We start from the raw sequence: 19,287 nt of genomic DNA on the forward strand, positions 1-19,287 counted from the left end.
ACGACTATACCTTTACGCACGCCCGTTTGTGCGTTCCCGTTTCTTTTACTTTAAACATACATACGTACATCTTGCGCGTATTTCCGTATCGATCAAACCCAATTAATTACTCGGAACTTCGCTAAGTCTCACGCGTCCTCCTACGTCTTTTGAAATATATATTATACGTATATACGCGTAATAATTACCATAATCGCGCTGGATCGCGGATGATTGTCGCAATAATCGCTGGTCCGCGGAGGGAACGCACGAAATTCGATCGACCGGAAAAACGACAATCATACCGTGATCGATGCTAATATGCGCACGACCGGCGCGGCGCCGTGTCCTCCCTCGACAACTGACAAAACGGAAACTTTGCATCGGCGAAGGCGGCGATACGCACTCGCATGATGCAAGCGCGTTGCGTTGCATGTGTACAATCAGAGACAACGATGAGTGGACGACGCTCGGGCCTAACTATTAATTCCCTCGCTTAACCGACGATCCCGCTTACTGGAAAGACATTGAATGTCGACAAACATACGCATATATATATACGACGTTTATCATATACAACGCGATTTCGTTAATCCTAAGCAATCCTACGTAACTATGCTACTTTAACTAGTCCCTTCATCCTTTCATTATTCTTCTTGTCTCTTCATCTATATAGCGTCTCCTGATATGACTTTATACTTTTCACATGGAAGTACTCTTAAAATTCTATGGCTAAAATAGAATATAGGTATAGTTGACGACTTTAATCGTTATATGTATATATATATTTTTTTTTCTTTCTCGATATACGACGAAAAATAATACATTTTCTACTCAGTTTCGCTTTCCTACTTTTTATAGATTGCCATTTCTTTGAGGTGTTTGTACATACGTGAAACGATTGTTTATGGATATGTTTATTCGCACCAATCGTTATTCTGATAAGGAAAAAAAAAACGAATTAAACAAAAGTGAGTTGATCTTTATTCTTATTGGCATCCACACAATTTTGTCTCTGAATGTACTCGCTTTGGAATATCAACGCGCGATAGAGAAAAAGTACAAAGTCTTCCCTCGAAACACGCGCAGTTCTCGCTTCATTTGCGGAAGATAAAAGTAGTGTGTGAGCTTGCATCGCGCAAAAAATCCGTAGATCCACGATACGAAAAATTCGCGGAAAGATTCGCGGAAAGGACGCTCGCGTTGATCATCCGGTGATCGGCGGCATCGAGCTTCTTAAAAATGCACGGCGCGGAGAATGGCTCCATTAGAAAAAAGAGAAATCACATACGAGATAGGGAGTAGGACTCAAGACTCGACCTCGACGAGCTAAAATCGAATGCATCCTCTAGCTAGCTCTAAGTCGGCTTTCGTCGCGTGATCATTAGTATTGCATGTTTTGCGTGTGTACGTGTGTGTTTTATTTATCCATAGATATATGTATTGTACAATATATATAGAAATATATTTATTATATGTATAAAAATAAAAATATTGTATGTATATATTTTATAATATTTTTAGATATTTATACATATAATAAATATATAATTTATATATATAATATTATATATGTATACGTGTATTATGTGTGTGTATATATATATATGTATATATACATATATATATTTAGGTGTTTTTCGTGCGTTTACGCGTACTCTCTTTGGTGTCTTGCAGTCCGCTTAAGTATAAATCTGTAGCAGTAGCAAAATGGTAAAAATAGTGCATATGAAGACCATGAGCACAGGTAGGACCAGGATGAATCTGACGGAGCGGCTGAGGCCGCTTAGTTCCTGTCATACGGCTTGCTCGCCGGACTCGGTCGAGGAGTCGAAGAGCGGCCGATCCGCCGGCGTTTCGCTCGACGTCGTTGACTTTGTGCCGCCGCCGTTCCCGCCGGTGTTACCCTCCCGCCTGGTTTTGCTCGAGCTCGAGAAGCACAGGCAGCCGGATTGATTGCGATTCCGCTTCAACGTCGGCTTGTTCTCGCGTACCTGCTCCGCTAAACACTTCTGATAGTAATCGTAGTCCTTCAAGTACCTGTCAGAGACAATTATTGCAACATCAAATTTGAGAACTGAACGATAACGATATCTTGATTAAATCGATCTCGATTACATCGATTTAATATTGATCCCGAACGGTGGACGGAGATCATTTACTTGTATAAAAATTTACTTACACATAATAGAAGCTACGACGTTAATAGCGTGATATGTATCGTAAAGAAAGAGTTATAAGGAAAAAAAAGTTTTCTTCTCTTCTGTCGAAATCAAATGGCAGAAAGAATTTATGAGGTCACCTCTCTGATAATAGTGGTAATACGTACCAGACCGGCGGCCATCGGTGCTCATTCAAATACTCCTGATTCTCCGGATGAAGCAGCCGCACGCTGCGAGGTGACATTTTGCACAGCTTATTATAGTTAACGCAGAGATGATTCATGCACCAGTCGGCCAGCTGATCGGCATTATGTAGCTGGAAATCGTAACTGAGCGTTAAACGGGGTACCGCTACCGCCGCATTATCGCGTCTTAATTGACGTTAAAACGCGCGAAGAAAACCGACCTTGCACGGCTCCAACAGCCTCAGGCAGTTTTCCACAGCGTCGTTCCCCTCGTTTTGCGAAAGCCGCTCAAGATCCTCAATCACTCTGCTCTCGACTAAGTTGACCAATCGTTGAAGGCAGAGTCTGTTGGCTAGTTCCAACAGGTTCAGGCATCTGGCCGAGGAGATCGCCGGTACCTCGTCCGTGTAAAGATAGCAGAGTAACTTGTGGAATGTGTACTCCCGAACCCCAGGAAAGACTATCTGTCGTTGCAATCGTGTAAGACATGACTCGTATTAATTGTGTGTTGCCAACCATTGTGCTTAATTTATATTCAAGTTGTTCAAAATTATGAGATCAAATAATTTCTTAGAATTTTTCACGCAATTTTTCGCAAAATTTCTATACAAATTTGATAACTAATAATCTGACTTTTTAGAAAACTCAGATTTTTTTAATACGAATTTGAACACTTCAGAAATGTTGAGAAAATCTAATCTTTCTTTAAAGAAAATTTATAAAATTTATAGTTTATCTTTTTTATTTAGAAATTTTCATAAATATAAAATATGAAAAATTTTTAAAAATATTATAAAATGTATTTTTTCAAAATAATTTTATATAACTCGAATCATGCATCAAAATATGAAAAATTCTTAAAAATATTATAAAATGTATTTTTCCAGAGTAACTTTGTATATAACTCATGCATGCATATAAAATTACAATCAGTTATGATACTTAAAATCGTTATATTTCACTTACGACTTTTGCGCTGCTTTCGCGAAAATCGCCAGAGAACATGGCTTTCATCACGTCGCATCGGGCAGTGAGAATCGCTTTGTGGGCCGGTACGCTGCCATCGTCTAATTCGAACATCACGTCGGCGAAGAGACCTGAGTATATCACGTATCTTAGTCCAACGCTCACATAATTTAATTTTTTTCGACCCGTTTCGCACCCACCTTGCTCCAGGCAGATATCTTCCAGTCGTTGTCTAACCACGTGCTTGTACCGATTATTGAGATCGCTATTGACGAACTGCTCCCGCGTCTGTATACTACCGAGCACCATGAGTAATTGCGGCAGTTCGAGAAACTCGGCCGCCTGTCTGATCTCCTGCGGGCAAGAGGCAACCGAGACATCATACCGGTGCACCATCGCGATCGTCGACGACGTAGAATGATTGATCAAAAAAAAAAAAAATAAATAAATAAAGAGAAAAGAAAGACACGAGATCTGATCGTTGCCGAATCGCTAGAGGACCTATCCTACTAGGCAATGATTCTAGAATGTCGGTGAGAACAACTGGAAGCGTATCCATGCACGGCACCCGCCGGTCGAGGTCGACCGTGCGTCGATTCCTCGAGACCTTTTCCCTCTCCCACCCCCCGCTCGATGATGTCGAAGAGAATGATCGCACGATACTACGGAAGCGATGATTCGCGAACTATAAGCATATAATGAGCATGGCCTATCAGCTAAACGTCGAAAATCGATGTAAGTCGTTAGATTATACGACATTAAATAGATTTCTCTAGAAAGAACAGTTAAACGCGTTTTCGAGATACGTAAAACAATTATTAGCGGACTTTAACAGCCTCTCAGCTCTCTAATAATTATCTGTCTCACGATCTTATTCTTAATATTTAATTTTTGTTCTGATTGCTCGATTGAAAAATTAATTTCTGAAAATGCGTCGAGTGTTTGCCTCGTAATATTAGTAATTAATTAGTCGTAAAGGCGCATGCTCGTAAGATGATATGATCGCGCAATTATAAATCTTCAAAGTCGAAAAACAGATCAGCTATAGATGAGGCTACTATATATATATATATATATATATATATGTGTGCGTGCGTGCGTGCGCATGTAAATACGTGTACGTATGTATTAATGCGACTGCCAAATTTCCAAAACGCAATTTCGCTTTTGTACTAACCAGTAGAAGCCCGATAGGAGCTGTCTGAAAGAATAGAGCCGCGTTAGTTACTCTGCATATTCTGCAACAGTTTGCGATTTTAGCTCACGCTCTTAAGAGATCATTTACAATTGTACACACCGTGGTATCTTTTATCAAACGCGATACGTCGGGCGAGCATTCGCGATTTCTCAGTCGTGCTTCCTCAAATTGTACAATTCATGTAATGCAAAACGTCGCTGCAAAATTATACCTGATGTAAGGATGGCAGGGCTTGGCGTAACCGCAAAGGCAGTCAAAACACACTCTGGAGAGCACACTTATACTCGATCGAGTTTCTCTATGTACCTTGTCGTAAACCTACGCGAGATAAACCTCGCTCCTCCGTTTTCATTTTCTTTTTATACCGCGCCTATATATTTCCGTTCGCTTCATTCAACGCGCGTTACTTCCGCGACGGATAAACATAACATTAAGGGTCTTCTCTTACATTCTCGAATGTACCTTTTCTCTTATGATAATTTCTACCGACCCAACGTACTTGCAGATCGTGATACCGTTTGTCCAAGCTGCCCGTGTAAATGAATTGCAAGCACTGCTGCATCGCCTGCGGCGTGATCAGCTTCGACAGCGTGATCACGGTCATGGGCTGCTGCACTCCGTTCGCATTCTCAGTCTGTAAAGCGTTCGGAAACGGCGAATTAATGACGCGAGGCGACGACGGCGACGCGAGTTTCGCAATGTAAAAAAAAAACTACTTACCAGACATATACGAATATTTTGGAAGGCAGGATGATTCAGCTCCCTCATCGTCGCGCCGTTACTCTTCCTCTGATTATCCATCGTCGGCAGTACTTGAAAACTCGACCGTCGCTTAAGTTGCTCCCAGACCCTGCAACGTACGTCACTCGTTTGATTTGTCACGTCGCGGGGACACGATCAAGTATACAAACTCTTTATCAACGAAATACTGCAAAAAAAAAACTGTCTGTTCCGTCGCTACGTAAAGTCGAATGTGCCGACATTTAAAGACCGTGCAAAGGCTAAAGGGGAGGGGGGGGGATCTGCATCTAACTCTTTATTTGGCAATAGTATCCTCGAGCGATGTCAGTGTGTGTCGGATTGAACCGCATGATCGAAGCATGTTTCAATATAGGCGTGCCCTCTTCCAGTTAGTATCAAGCCCAAGCGAACACTCAGCGATGTTAGCGCAACGCAAATGCCGCAAAATTAGACATGTTTCGTCACGTGTTAAACTGCGGCTTGCCAAATAAAGGGTTAATCGACGCAGGAGTAAACATACGAGGAATGAAGTAACTCACTTTGCGGATTTGCTTTGATCGATACGAATTAGGCACTCGGTATCGTCGTTGAAGTCACCGACGGTGGCCTCGCCGAAAGTGCTCACCTTGACGAGACAATAAGGGAAACATGTGTTATTGTGTTATCCTGTTACTACCTCCGAACCTGATAGAGCTGGCATATACCATGCTGGACTCGCTGGAGCTGCGCGGCGTCAATTCCTGGGCGAGTTCCATCGAGAAGAGCCGATGAAATGCCGGCGAGGCGGCGGCGAGAAGGCACCGATGAACCGAGAACGTGCAGTTACTCGCGATCAGGGTGACGTCCGTGTGAACCGGCCTCGTCCACAGGCTCTTCATGTTCTCCTCATAGGTACTCGCAGCCAGGCATACCTTCGGCGGTACTGGTTTTGGTGGACAGAACGGCGCCTGTCGAGTAAAATCATCATAGTCTTATCAACGCGAAAAAGAATAAAGCATCAATCAAAGGACTCGGACTCAACATCAATCGGAGGACTCGTCGGATTCGTCCTCTTTTCAAACATCTTAATTTTATATTTATTCAGAAACAATATCAAAGATTGTGAGGTCGAGCGAAGGCTCTTCTATATTTCTGTCTGAAAGACAAGTCTGTCGTAAAATCGTTTACATCGTCAGTTACCTGTAACAAAGGTCTTTGCACCCTTTTCAGGTTCGTCATCCAGAAGCGCTGCTGACGACGTGCGATCAGGGCGGCGCGTATCGAATTCTCGAACACCTCGTTCACGCCGTAATAAGTGAAAACGCTCGTCTCGTAATAGCACACGCCGAGTTCTCGCGCCACCGCCCGCGCCTGATCCGGCATCACCAGATCGCTCTTCCTCGTAGCCCTGCAAAGCAATCGCGACCGAGATTGATTATGCTTTCGAAGGTGCAACCGTTGCGAAACGTCGTATTAAACGCAATATATATGTTATTTCCAAAGGTGAAGCTGAAACGACGATGAAGTCATTCTGATTGCAATAAAGAAAAGGGATCGTTAAAAGTCACGAGGAACTTTCCGGCTTTCTCCCGAGGGAGTAATCGCCGTTGTGTCCAAGGTTCGGTTAATTTGGACGCGACCCGATTACTCAACTATCGAGAATTTTAAGCGTTTCAATCGATCACCCAGCGTCGTTATATAAAATTCATATGCCGCGATGCCGCATAAGCTGATCGTAATGAATATTTTTTGCCGGTAAGAGATTTCGAGGAAGCTTACGGAGACTCGCTGAAAAATCAATACTTTGACACACTTCGGTAAACTGACCATCGTTGAAGGAGCACCGATGCGAGTGAATGAATTTCACACGAGGCTAAAAAAAAATCGGACATCCGCACGCGAATTCTGTTTGTCGCCAAAAAAAGATGCGATCGATCGAAATAACTAAATGTGCTTTAAATTAGTTTTTGGAAGAGTACTTTTTATACTTTTGAAACAATAAATTCTGCCAAAACTTTGTGAGATAAAATTAGCAAATTAAATTATCAAATATGAAAAAAATGAATCCAAAATGAAAAACTGAATCTATCATCGCGTTCTCTTTAAAGAATTAATTTATAACTCTACGTTATGTATTCATACGTACAGAGAAATTATAAAATTTCAAAATTGTAAAAATTTTATTGAAGATAAAGAATTTTGAGATTTTGAAAAAAAATTAATATTTCTGAATTTTCTAAATTTGACCTCACAAAAGAATTTTCTTCAAATTCTCAACTTACAATTTCTTTCAATTTCTCAAATTTTTATTCTAGTTAACTTTTTAAAGGAAATAATTTACCTTACAAAGGGGCTGCGGTCGCGGAAGTAACTGAGATAAGTTTCGTCCCGATACATATACCGCAAATCGTTTTTGCATCCGACCAATAGGACCGGTGTCTGCGGGCAGAACCTTCTTATCTCGGGATACCACATCACCTTGCAGTTTCGCAAGGAAACGGGGTTGGTTATGGAGAAACATAGTAACACGACGTCAGACCTGGTGAAACCAATCCATTCCAATTAATATCGATTCGCGAATTCTGTCTCGACGAGGCAGTCTTACCTGCCGTATGCGAAACGTCGATCCTTCTCGTGATCGCCAAATGTGTCCCAGAGACGTAGCGACACGTTTACATTGTCTACTATCTCCCAAGATCGCTCCAACACCTGATACACATATCACACTATGTTATTTAATATCGCTACACACTTCAAGGAAAATTAATAATAGAGATAGCCTTCAACTTGATAATGATAAACATAAACATGCTGTTATTGATTTAACAAAGTCTAAATAGAAAAAGAGAGACTTCTGAATTTTTATTGTTAAATCACTTCGTAATTCAAGCTTTATTTAATATTAAGTAGTAATATTACATAAATTGTACATTTACACAATATAATTCACATTGTTCATTCACTGATTATTATACACAAAAACAACGGTTTTGCTTAAAAATTTAGCTACACACAAATTTAAAAAAATAATTTTATTAGGCCATCAGAATAATTATATAGAACCATTAAAATAATTACGTATAGGACTCAAACTGGCTAGAATGTCAAAACTTTTTGCAGCATTGCTCATCAACCTACATAATTATTTTCAAATCTGTGCCTAGTTAAATTTTTAGATACTTTAGCAAAATTACGCGCTCTTTCCGTGTGCATTGTAATTTCGATTTAAATTTGACCACCGATTGCACCAAATGTGTCTTTAAGCGAAAGAAAATTGTATAATGAGGCGTAGGCGGACTCACATCCTTGTAAATCCGATATTGGTCGATAGCCCAGACCGTGGGCACGTGAGTGGTCAGAAGCTGTGACAGTGACACGTGCTTGTTGCAGGCCCTGGCGCAGATCAGTCTGGTCTTTCCGACTGCCGTGTCACCCACGACCACGCACTTGACCAGTTCCTGGTGCGGTTGCTCATTGTCCATCACCGACAGTCACCCCTGCTCATGCAATATGCCCTCTCACCTGCCAGATCGCTCGAGTTCCCGACCGCTGTCTCCGGCACAGATGATACTACCGCTGTCGTTTCCGTAGCCGCCAAATGCGTGCACAACATCCGATAACCGAACCGGAACAAGATGTCCTCGACCTGACCGTTGATAAGATATGCGCTAGACCTGAAAAAAAAAAAACGCGGAAACGATGCGTCAGTGTGCAGATGTCAACGCAATGCTTGTCCACTCGACAGCTTTTTTTCCCACTCTCGAGAACGCGCGATACGTTCGATGACGTCTCAATATCCTATAGTGTATCGAGAGTGCCACGTATGTAGGTACGCTCGCTGACTTCGAAAGCGAAGTCACGAATAAAGCTCTCAAGCGGACACTTAGCCTTAGCGCAAGGACACGTAAATGTTATGTCATGCATTCGATATGTCCGTTGCATAATGCCGTGTACTTTAAGTACGAACATACATACGTTAAATACTTTGTTGCGTTTCTTATATAAATTATTCAGTGATTTATAGCTACTTAGGTATCCATTCAACTTTTAGCATAAACTGTTTGCATACACGTATAATAAACATATAATAAACGCAATCATTTGGACGATTAAATCTTAACTCGTCCAAAATATCTAATCACGTATATGTCTCAATATTCGATTATAATCGGAGCATATACGACTCGTGACGACCACGGTTGCTACCTCCTGGTTTTCGGAGACTTCGGGTCATCCAACGAATCTCCGACTCTCCGGCACACGAAAATAATCTTCGGACGACCGCTTTAAATTTTGATAATTTTCCTTCTGGGAAAACACGATGATTTTTCTTGGGCTCGATAAAAAAAATCTCCGACAAAAGAGTCAATTTTGATGACTTTTCCTCGGCTCAATAAAGAAATCCCCGGCAGAGGAGTCAATTAATTTTGATGACCTTTTTTTTTTAGAGAACATCTCTTTTGGTAAAACACTAATACATGTCCGACATAATAACTCCTTAGAAGGTAGCAATCATGATGACGACTTAAGACGTCCTCTCAAGCTTGACCTCTTCGATCTTGGAACAATCGAAGATGCGGCAGGAGATGGAGAGGGAAATCATATTCGTGCCGAAAATAATCTACGACCGTCATCCATCACGTCAAACTAAAACGATAATTTGATAAATTACGAAGATGACATGATTGCACGTACAGATATTCGCAAAAAAAAAAAGCGTAGTCGTGTTGAATGTGTTGGCACGTGTATACTGGGCACGTCCGGAGGGAATAAGAATCTGAAACGGGGATAGTCACTCCAAATACGTATCGTCCGTTGTGTATGTCTATATATGTGAGTTGCGATTTGTGTGAACTCTAGAAAAAGGGTTTTCTTCTATATTTAGAACAGCGAAGCTTCGCGATCTCAGCCTCGATTTCCATATCGCCTTAACCCTGAACGAGCGCGTAGATACATACACACACACACATATATATATATATATATATATATATATATATATCACGCCTCTGACTAATACATTCTCGAAAACCTCGACGACGCCCGGTGAACTCCATTCTCGGCCGCGCACCGCGAGCACGCCACATTAAACCTTCTTTTATATGAATTTCCATTCAGCATCTGGTCGGCTTTTCCCTCGCAGCTCCAGTTTCGGTACCAAAGGAATTGTCTATTCATCGTTAAATTTGATTTTACAGATCTATATAAATCTTATACGAATGAGCCATCGAAATACCGAGCCACGATGCAGAGCGTATCTAAAGATGCTTGGAAGCTCCCACAAACACAATGTTATATATACGTGTAACAGTTAAATATTCATAAACGTTAAGGTAAAGTCATGTCTGAACTTAATATTAAATGTCGTTCGATTTTCCCAATATATTAAAGAATGTGTCAACTCGATTACCGATAAATTCAATATTATCTGTTCTCAAAAGTCTACATTCTATCTAAATATGTCCTACATTATATACCTCTATATTAAATTTGTAATTAAATCTAATGTGTTTTTTTTTTTACTATTAAAATGCGAATTTAGAGAGCATAATCGTGAATTCAGATTCTGTCGGCAATATTTTTCTCTCGAAAAAGAATAAAAACTCAAGTTTGTACAGTCTAAAAAATTTCCAAAACTCACGGCAACATTATTTCCTAAAACTGCAAATACCGTTGAAAATAAAGCAAACTGTAATCCACGCTTTATTGTAAATAATTGAAGTTAAATTCCACTTTATTTGTCGTCTCCGACATTCTAAAGTTCGTTCGATTAGCAAACAGCTGCAGATTTAATCTCGAGCGGAATGAGTAAAAGCGCTACGCTCGTAAGAAAACTTTGAATTAGTTTACCCGCGACTTTCACGTCAAACGCATCCCAAGGCAACGCTTGCTGCATGCGGCGGGTTATAATGTTATAATATCCGCTTGTTACGATAATATTGTGCGCCTAGGAGGAAACATGTCGATAATGCCAGGTGACAACTACTCGAGATATGCAAAGCGTAATATTCACTGAGTCACGATGCGAAACTCGAAAGCCTCGTCGCTCAATAGTCTGCCTGTTTCGCTGACGCTTTCCGGGAAGTGTCTTTGGACGAGACCTACTTTCATGAAATGGAATTTGTGGCAAGTGTCCGCTCCTCCGTTCATTCAGCGAAACGTGCATCACGTGATTAAAAATGAATTGGAAAATGGAATATGTATATCCGCCCGTTCCGCGTGTCCGAGTGATCGCATCGATAAAACGCTTCATATATAAAATTATTGATCGGAAAGGGTGGTGGATAATTAGTTACAACCTGGCTCTTCGCGTGTCAATCTGACCTCGTATTTTTAGATATCATATAATCTGCAAATGTAATCGGTTGCCTTATCGTGTCTTATCGAACCGTTAACGACGACTGAATCGGTGAATAGATGACGATCTGCTGCAGAGAGAGCGATATTTTGGATATCCCTTCAAACGCAGTTCTTTTTGCCGGATTATTATTATTACTATTACTGTGATTCCGTGTAATCCGCCATGCGAGGACTGTATCTCGGTTCAAATTGCCGGCGAGGTTAAGATATTATGCGGCAATCATCGTCCATGTGCTATAGATAGCTCAGTTCTTTTGATTCATTACGAGTCGTAAATAGCCAATCTTCGAGCTAAAACTGGCTCTAATTTTTTTAAATTGCCGAATGTTACGTCGAGAAGAGTTTACATGTATTCCAAGAGCGGCATGTATGCTGATTTCTTTTGACATTTTTGATGACGGGCGTAATGCTTTCCGTCATCTCGCGAATATGTTACGGCTTTTTAATACGCTTGTAAACACAATATATGAACAATCGTTTCAAGCAATATGCAGTAAACCAAGCATATACTACAGTTATTACGTGTACGACAAAGCAGCAGATGGTTTACGTCAGTTAGAACTGATAACAAAAGTCATCATCAACTTTTAGCAAGACTCATCGATCTTTACCGATATGACAATAAGTTGTTTTCATACTTTCTGCTATGCGCCAATTGCGAAGGACATTAAAATAAACGTCTAAAGCAAGAGGCATTTGACTCGCAGTAGAAACAAACGATTCGTCGATAGCAAAAACAAATTAAACCAAATTTAAATGTAATGAAAAATAAAGTTTACCCGCCTGGATTAGTTATTGTGCCTCTTACCTTTAATAACACATTTGAGAATTGAATAATAAACGATACAATTCTTCTTTAAATTAATTGTATCGTACTTTTCCCTCTATTTATATTTTGAAGAATGTAAATCATAATACGTAAGCTTTATTTCCGAATTTCCAGTCGAATATCACACCCGTTATTACTGAAATCAATAATATTGTATTATAGATTTTCGGTATAAATAGCTAAGAATGTTTCACTTGCATTTGATTGATGCCATAAAATACCATCTCAATTTACTAAGAAAATATGTTATCGACATTAAAAATTATGCGATGTTTGAGCAAGTATCTTTTACTTCCTAAACTAGTTTGAAAATTAAAAATATTAGAATATGATGAATTTGATCAATTTAGTCGTAAATTTATAATTGCTGTACTTTATTAATCGAAAGAAGTCCTCCTGATGATTGATACTTTCCATGCGGAAATTAGTATTGTGCTATTAAAATGATGAGGTAGTCGGTTTAATTATACCAATTACTTAAAATGAGAAAATTTACTAAAATTTTTGCTCTTAAAAATAATGCGAAGCGTCATGCGAAACAATATGAAATAAGGTTAAAGGTTTGGAAAAATATTTCACGATATTCTTATTCGTTCGCCATCTGTTGTTAAGAACACAGAAAAATTAATGCAACATAATCAATGCGACATATACGTATGACTGATCGCTCAATGTGATTACACTGTTTTTACGCATTCTGAAACTTTAATCAATGACGCGCCAGCCGAGCTATTTTCAAGGTTTTAAATTGATTTTAGTTTCTATTTCACAGTCCTATGTATGCATTTACAAGAACGTATTTAGTCAGAGAAATATCGCTCTGACGTCATCGATATACATATAGCAGAAACGACTATTAGTCCGCTTTAAATAGTCAAATCCTAATAGCTTCGGTGGATATTTCCGTAGAATTGCAACGAATAGCAAATTCCACGGGTTCGTGATTCCGAAGCCGCTTTCGGAATATCTCTCTAATCGCGTTGGTAATTTCCTTTATCAATTCGTTAATAATTTCCAGTAGAAATACCGATGGAATTGTCGCTTTCATCGCTTAATATTAAATACACCGAATATGTCAACATTTATCAATGGCATTAATCAAGCTCGCAGTGTGTAAAATTTTAAATAGCTGTTGCTTATTACCCGCCTGCGTTATAGTTATTGCCTTTAACCACTGTTTTTTTTTTTTTTACCACTGCAGGGTATTTACGATCTGCGATAACTAGGTGTGTATACCTGGCGGAAATGTGTTTAGAAAACGATTCGGGCGAACGTTAGAGGCATATATAACGCCTAATGTACCCGCATTGTAGTCTCGGGAGAGAGAGAGAGAGAGAGAGAGAGAGAGAGAGAGAGAGGAGAGGAGCGGAGTAACGGATGTAGAACGTGCGGGAGCGAACTGTAGATACCGCGCGCCAGCGGCGGCGGTAGAAGCCGTTGCTGACGCATTGCAGAACGGGTCGCAGGGAGGTCAGCCGCGGAGCGAGTAGAAAGAGAGAGGACCGGGCCATCGTCGCCGCCAAGTATAATGAGAAAAATCGAGTAGGCGGTGGAGCACGAGGGGGGAGGTCGGCGCACTACCCTCCGCTTTCTTCCATTCTCCTTTTTTGTTCGCCTCCGCGTCGCGTCGCCTGGCTTTACTCGCCTTCTTCTTCGTCGTCGTCGTCGCGCCGCGCGCCGCGTCGAGCGACGTGTAAATCAATCCGGCCGAAGGACGGTCCAAGTCCAAGAATTGCACGCGGGGTCAACGAGCCGCGCAACGGCCGAGCCGCGTACGTCCGTCGGCCGCGTTAATTAGGTAAACGGTGGTTCTTATTGCCGACCTCTTTCAGCGGCTAATCGCGGAACTGCGACGGTGGGCTCGCCGCCGCAGTAAACGCGGCGGACCTCTCTCTGCTCCGCGCGCGTCGCGGGACGAGATCGGGTGTCACGTTACGCCGGAAATCATATCGCATCGTATCGCGTGTCGCGTGGTATCACGTGTAATACCTGTCGATCGCGCACCACGTCGCGTGGCGTCTCTATCATGTTTCCGACATTTCCCTCCCTCCCTCCTCCCCCCTTCCTCCTGTCCGCGCCCGTCGACGTGTGCCCCGACGACGTCGCCGTCGATCGGCAGAAACTGACAATGAGACGTTCCGCCCGAGACGCAGGCGATAGGATCGCAAACGGCATTGGCACGCGCCGCTTAAATCGCGGCATATACACACGCAGCAATCGGCGGCGGTCGTTAGGGCAAATGATCGCGAATATGCCGCAACGCCGAGCGATACGACGCGTCTCGTACAATGTTAGAGGGAGGGCATAAATCAATTTTTAACTGTGCCGCGACTGTGGGTCGACGGTCGAGTTCCAATCTCCGCACGCCATGCGTTCTCCGCGGCGCGCGGTTACTCGAAAAGTACATACATATAATCCGTTTCCATGTATCGCCGCGAACGGCCCGAGAAGCAATTGCGAGGAGATACATGGAATTGCGTCGTTTGGGGAAATGCTCGCGAGCGGCGGGGAAATAAGGTTGCAATAAGGTTGTGGAGTAATAACAAGATTATATTACGATGAATAACAAAATATATAACTCGCAATAACAAGCGGAGCAAATCATCTGCCGTATCGAATGATGCATATGCGTATATATATGTAGTATTAGAACGTGCATGACGTATCGCTGCGTTGGCAGATAAATAAGTGACACAAGTCGAAAATTAGCATTTTCAACGAAAGGAAATCAAATCCTAAAATCTTTAAGATCGATTTCTGAATAAAGGAAAATGTTTTCCCTTCATTATCTAATAAAATAAAAAAGAAAAATGCTAATTTGAGACCTGTGCCACTTTTCTAGCGCAGCGAATATATGCAACAACGAGATGACATGTTCTGCGTACGCTCTGCGTGTATAATGAAGGTACTCCGCGCGTGGCACGTGTGCGGATGCGCGCAACGTGCACGCGCTAATATTAATTCCAGCCGCGACATTAACGATCCTAACGTTCATGGCAATATTATAACGATCGCGAGACCGGGGCGCCGCAAGTTCGAGGCTCGCCTCTGCCACCGCGGCGGGGACGTTTGCACTCACATTGCAGACGACAGTGCTCTCTTATATAAGTTAAAAGCGAGACCGACAGATAGTCCGAAGAGAGAAAGAGAGAAGTTGGAGATAAATAGGTGGAATAATAGTCAGCGACCACGCGGCGCGTAACGCGCACCGACGCCAAACGCGGCGACGCTCCATCGAGTACCTGCTGGACCCCGTCGCGATCGTTTTTTTTTGTTATTTTTTTTAGAGTATCAGCGTGTCATGAGAAAAATACGGGATACAAACGTCTCAAGAGAAAATTCGTCGGGAGAACGAGTGGCCCGTGAACAGATGTGACGACGCCAAGTGCCGTGCGAAGTATACTGGCACGACGCGGTCGGTCGCGAGTTTGTCATTCTGGTCGGGGAGTACGATGGACCTACGTAGTTAATTTGCATCGAGTGTTTTCTCGACACTCTTGCTGACGTTTGTCCCGCAACATATATACTTTCGCCGGATGACATCGGAGGAAATGGCAAAAATCGTGTAATACAAGCTAATCTAACAATAAGATCAGTACGATTTTTCTCTTTCTCTCTCTCCCTCTTTCTTTTTCTTTTACTTTTTTTTTGTCTCTCGACGACAACTGCATTTGGATCATTAATGGATGCTACACGCGAGTTTGATGAGGAGGCACTTTTCTCGCGCGAGCAGAGAGCGTGGGATATATATATCTAAATACATACGTATGTATATAATTGACTGCGTAGCCGCGAAGAGAGAGAGAGAGAGAGAGAGAGAGAGGGGGGAGGACGAGGAGAGAGAAAGAGTGAAGAGACGAAGTTCAGTCGATGCTCGAGAAATTACCCGCGTGCAGCTCTCCCGCCTGTTGACGATGGGGCGTACTCGAGCGGATGTCTTCCTTATCCGTGTCAGAGAATCGGAGTTTCTCCTCCGCGTTATAGGGTAGGCGAACGCGGATTGCACCACGTCGCGAATCGCGATGTAACGGTGGGTGACGGAGTAAAAGTCTAACGATCGCCGCTCCTCCGTACCTCCCGTCTGCGGCCGCCGTCGTCTGTCGGAGCGCGGCGACGGACTAGAAGCTGCAGCGGCGGCACATCGCGCAACCAGGACGTTCCACGCAAGTTCCAGCTGACGTCCTGACAGGGCGGGCGTTCGAGGAGGGGCATTCCACCGAGGCGAGGAAAAGAAAGGAATACGTTCCGTGCACTCTCTTCGGACCGAAACCGCGCTCCGCGTCGGTTCTTCGCTCCGATTTGCAGTCGAACGATCGTGCTCCGAAAATCGGCGAAAAATTCGCCGGTTCTCCCTTTTCTGACGACGGTACCCGGGGAGAGAGAGAGAGAGAGAGAGAGAGAGAGAGAGAGAGAGAGAGAGAGAGCTCTGATCCCTATCATGCCTCATCAATGTCTGCATTATTGATCAAATGTAATTCAGATTATAATATTCTATTTTTAATTAAAAAATAATGATTCCGACATTGTTTTATGATTAATTGCTAATCATTTTAAATATTTGCGATATTCAAGTACTATTTCATACGCACGTGCAAATTTCAATTAATAACTTTAATACATTTTATCAAAATTTTTTCGCAATTTTGCGTGGTATATAATTGAGAGAAAAATTTATACGATCTAATATTAACCGACGGGATCATCTGGGTACATGTTCATACGCACAGGGTAAAAATTTTTTTAAATACTCAGTAAATACTTCTGTAAAAAAAAAAACTTTATATCAAAACAACGAACCGATAAACTTTAACTTCAATGAGACAAAAGGCACACATTCCGGTTTTTTAATTGCTACGTTGATGTACAATTTAATTTTTAAATAGCTCATAAAAAATCTCTTTAAACTGCAAGTTTTTTCTCTAGAGATATTATAGCAATATAAATTGTTGTAATTTCTCATTGGACATATTCAATGCAGTACTTGTTCATGCATATACTTTTGGGATTGGCTAAACTCTGATACGTATAATGCCATTTGAAACTGCAATTGAACTTACAAGTTAATTACCTGGTTTGTGTACTATTTGTACACACAATTTCTATAAAATACCGATAGGTCAAGCATTTGAGTGTAGGAGGTTTGATTGACAATTTTCTGCCTTTCCTTACAGCCTATTAAAGTAAGAGTTTTTTGTAAGACCGTATTACTCAACGATAAAGAGTAATATCGTAATGTTCAAAGTCGATCTTCAACAATATAATTTGTTCGATAAAGTAAATTGCCGGTTTTTTAATCAGTTGCTATAAGAACATTAAGAGCTCGTACTACTACATAAAGAAGAAAATTTCGATGTATAGAACATCAAATTTATGCTTTACGAATTGTCATAAACAAACTGGATTATTTCTGGCAGTAAAGAATCGAAGAGAACTATAATTTATAAAAGAACAATGAATGATCCATTGTAGTATAATCGGAGAATTTATGCGTCTCAGATATTAAATCGTTATTATCCCTTCTATTCTCCAGGAGAGTTCTTTAAATTATTTATTGGAATGATGAACTGTAACAAGTATAAATCTTATATGCGATCAAATTCGATATTTTTTTTATCCTTTTTTATGTATTAATAAATATTCTTAAACGTTATCATTTTAATGCTTGAATCCTAAGCCTTCGAATAACCTGTTTAAAGAAACGGTTCCATGAAGAGCTCAAATATATTTTTCCTTTTATGATTTCTTTGATGGCGTTTATCATTTATAATGTGTTTTAAATATATGTATATATAATTAAAGTTGCTTTGTTATTTCGTTATTTGCTATTTTGTATATATTATAATAACTTATATCTTTGTAGACTTCATATTTTTTAAATTAGCGCTGTGAAGGTAGCAATTTGTTTCGTTTCAGAGGCGAAAGCGTTATTAAGCGAAGATGGAATTCCAGAGAAATTTTCATAAAATGTGACTCATTTAAACTACGTGACAATGATAGTAACGTCATACATAAATTAATGTTAACAGAAACAGCGATAGCGTATTCATAATTGGATTACATTCTCATTCTGCTTTCTTGTTATCTCTCTGAAGGCAGATTTTCCAAGCCGCTTACCAGAATTGTCGCTGCTCGTTTATTGATTTATATTTCTGCGATGGACATGTATTCATAAAGCTGTTACATAATGAACACTTGCATAATCGGGACTAAAAAGTGTCGGTGTTGATCTTGCCTTTTTTAAAATAATTAAAAACTTTATTACGTGTTTTACTTTGCATAGCATCTTATCACAAAAAGTAAGTGCAACAAGTGTGCGTAATTACAAAGGTTTTTGTATTTATGTAAAACCCTAATACATTCCGTAGGATGATGTAGTTCCTTTTTAAAACCTTGTCTCAAATATTTTTTTTCCTTATTTTTTCCGGTTGTTTAAAACATGAAAGAAGAAAACAAAATTTTACACAAACATATTTATGTATTTGCATTGGAGTGTATTTATATTACGCTGTGACCGGAAAAATTGAATTTTAGGAAAAATAATACCCACAGATTTCTTGACGAATTTGGAAATAAAAATTGCGATCCAAAATTTATTGGAGAATTTAAGAATAGAAAAATTTTAATATAACATAAAACTATGCTTGAAAATGTAATTAGTAATAATAGTATTATAGACACACGTATATAATAATAATAGTAATATATAAATGTATATAAGAAAGAGTCATTGCTGTGTAGCCAAATACATATTAAAATTTCGATAAAGAGAATTGTTGAAGGACTACATTCTAATGATAAAGAAATTTTACAAAGAAGAGTTCGACAAGTGTTTCGTTTTATATATTCTGTTGTCATAAATATTACGTAATATACAAAATATACAAGGTG

The 19,287-nt window shown here is 40.6% G+C and overlaps 1 protein-coding gene across 4 annotated transcripts; it reads right to left on the reverse strand.

The window, feature by feature from the left end:
- Nucleotides 1-1,543: 1,543 nt before the first annotated feature.
- On the reverse strand, nt 1,544-16,789 carry LOC105451693 (rho-related BTB domain-containing protein 1). 4 transcript variants are annotated; one of them, XM_011692300.1, is made up of 15 exons: nt 16,474-16,789; nt 8,513-8,884; nt 7,816-7,919; nt 7,552-7,749; nt 6,411-6,618; nt 5,936-6,178; nt 5,771-5,856; nt 5,211-5,340; nt 4,990-5,124; nt 4,470-4,493; nt 3,493-3,646; nt 3,293-3,423; nt 2,548-2,790; nt 2,309-2,457; nt 1,544-2,019 (listed from the first exon to the last, which is right to left on the reverse strand). In XM_011692300.1, the coding sequence occupies exons 2-15, from the start codon at nt 8,690-8,692 to the stop codon at nt 1,776-1,778; spliced, it is 2,229 nt and encodes a 742-aa protein (XP_011690602.1). In that variant the 5' UTR covers nt 8,693-8,884; nt 16,474-16,789; the 3' UTR covers nt 1,544-1,775. The 4 variants fall into 4 exon arrangements, with proteins under 4 accessions (XP_011690602.1, XP_011690601.1, XP_011690603.1 ...); XM_011692299.1 differs by having other exon boundaries at nt 16,286-16,789; XM_011692301.1 differs by lacking the exon at nt 4,470-4,493 and having other exon boundaries at nt 16,286-16,789.
- Nucleotides 16,790-19,287: the final 2,498 nt, after the last annotated feature.

This window comes from Wasmannia auropunctata, unplaced genomic scaffold, assembly GCF_000956235.1.
Source record: "Wasmannia auropunctata unplaced genomic scaffold, wasmannia.A_1.0 LD336047.1, whole genome shotgun sequence".
NCBI classification, from domain to species: Eukaryota; Metazoa; Arthropoda; class Insecta; order Hymenoptera; family Formicidae; genus Wasmannia; species Wasmannia auropunctata.

What these genes read in the sequence shown, in the direction of transcription:
- LOC105451693 (XM_011692300.1), bottom strand. Translation starts at nt 8,692, where the DNA reads ATGGACAATGAGCAACCGCACCAGGAACTGGTCAAGTGCGTGGTCGTG. An exon ending in GCGAAAGCAGCGCAAAAGTC is followed by an intron (nt 2,791 to 3,292) that starts GTAAGTGAAATA and finishes TTGCAACGACAG; the next exon opens with ATAGTCTTTCCTGGGGTTCG. An exon ending in GGCTGTTGGAGCCGTGCAAG is followed by an intron (nt 2,458 to 2,547) that starts GTCGGTTTTCTT and finishes TACGATTTCCAG; the next exon opens with CTACATAATGCCGATCAGCT.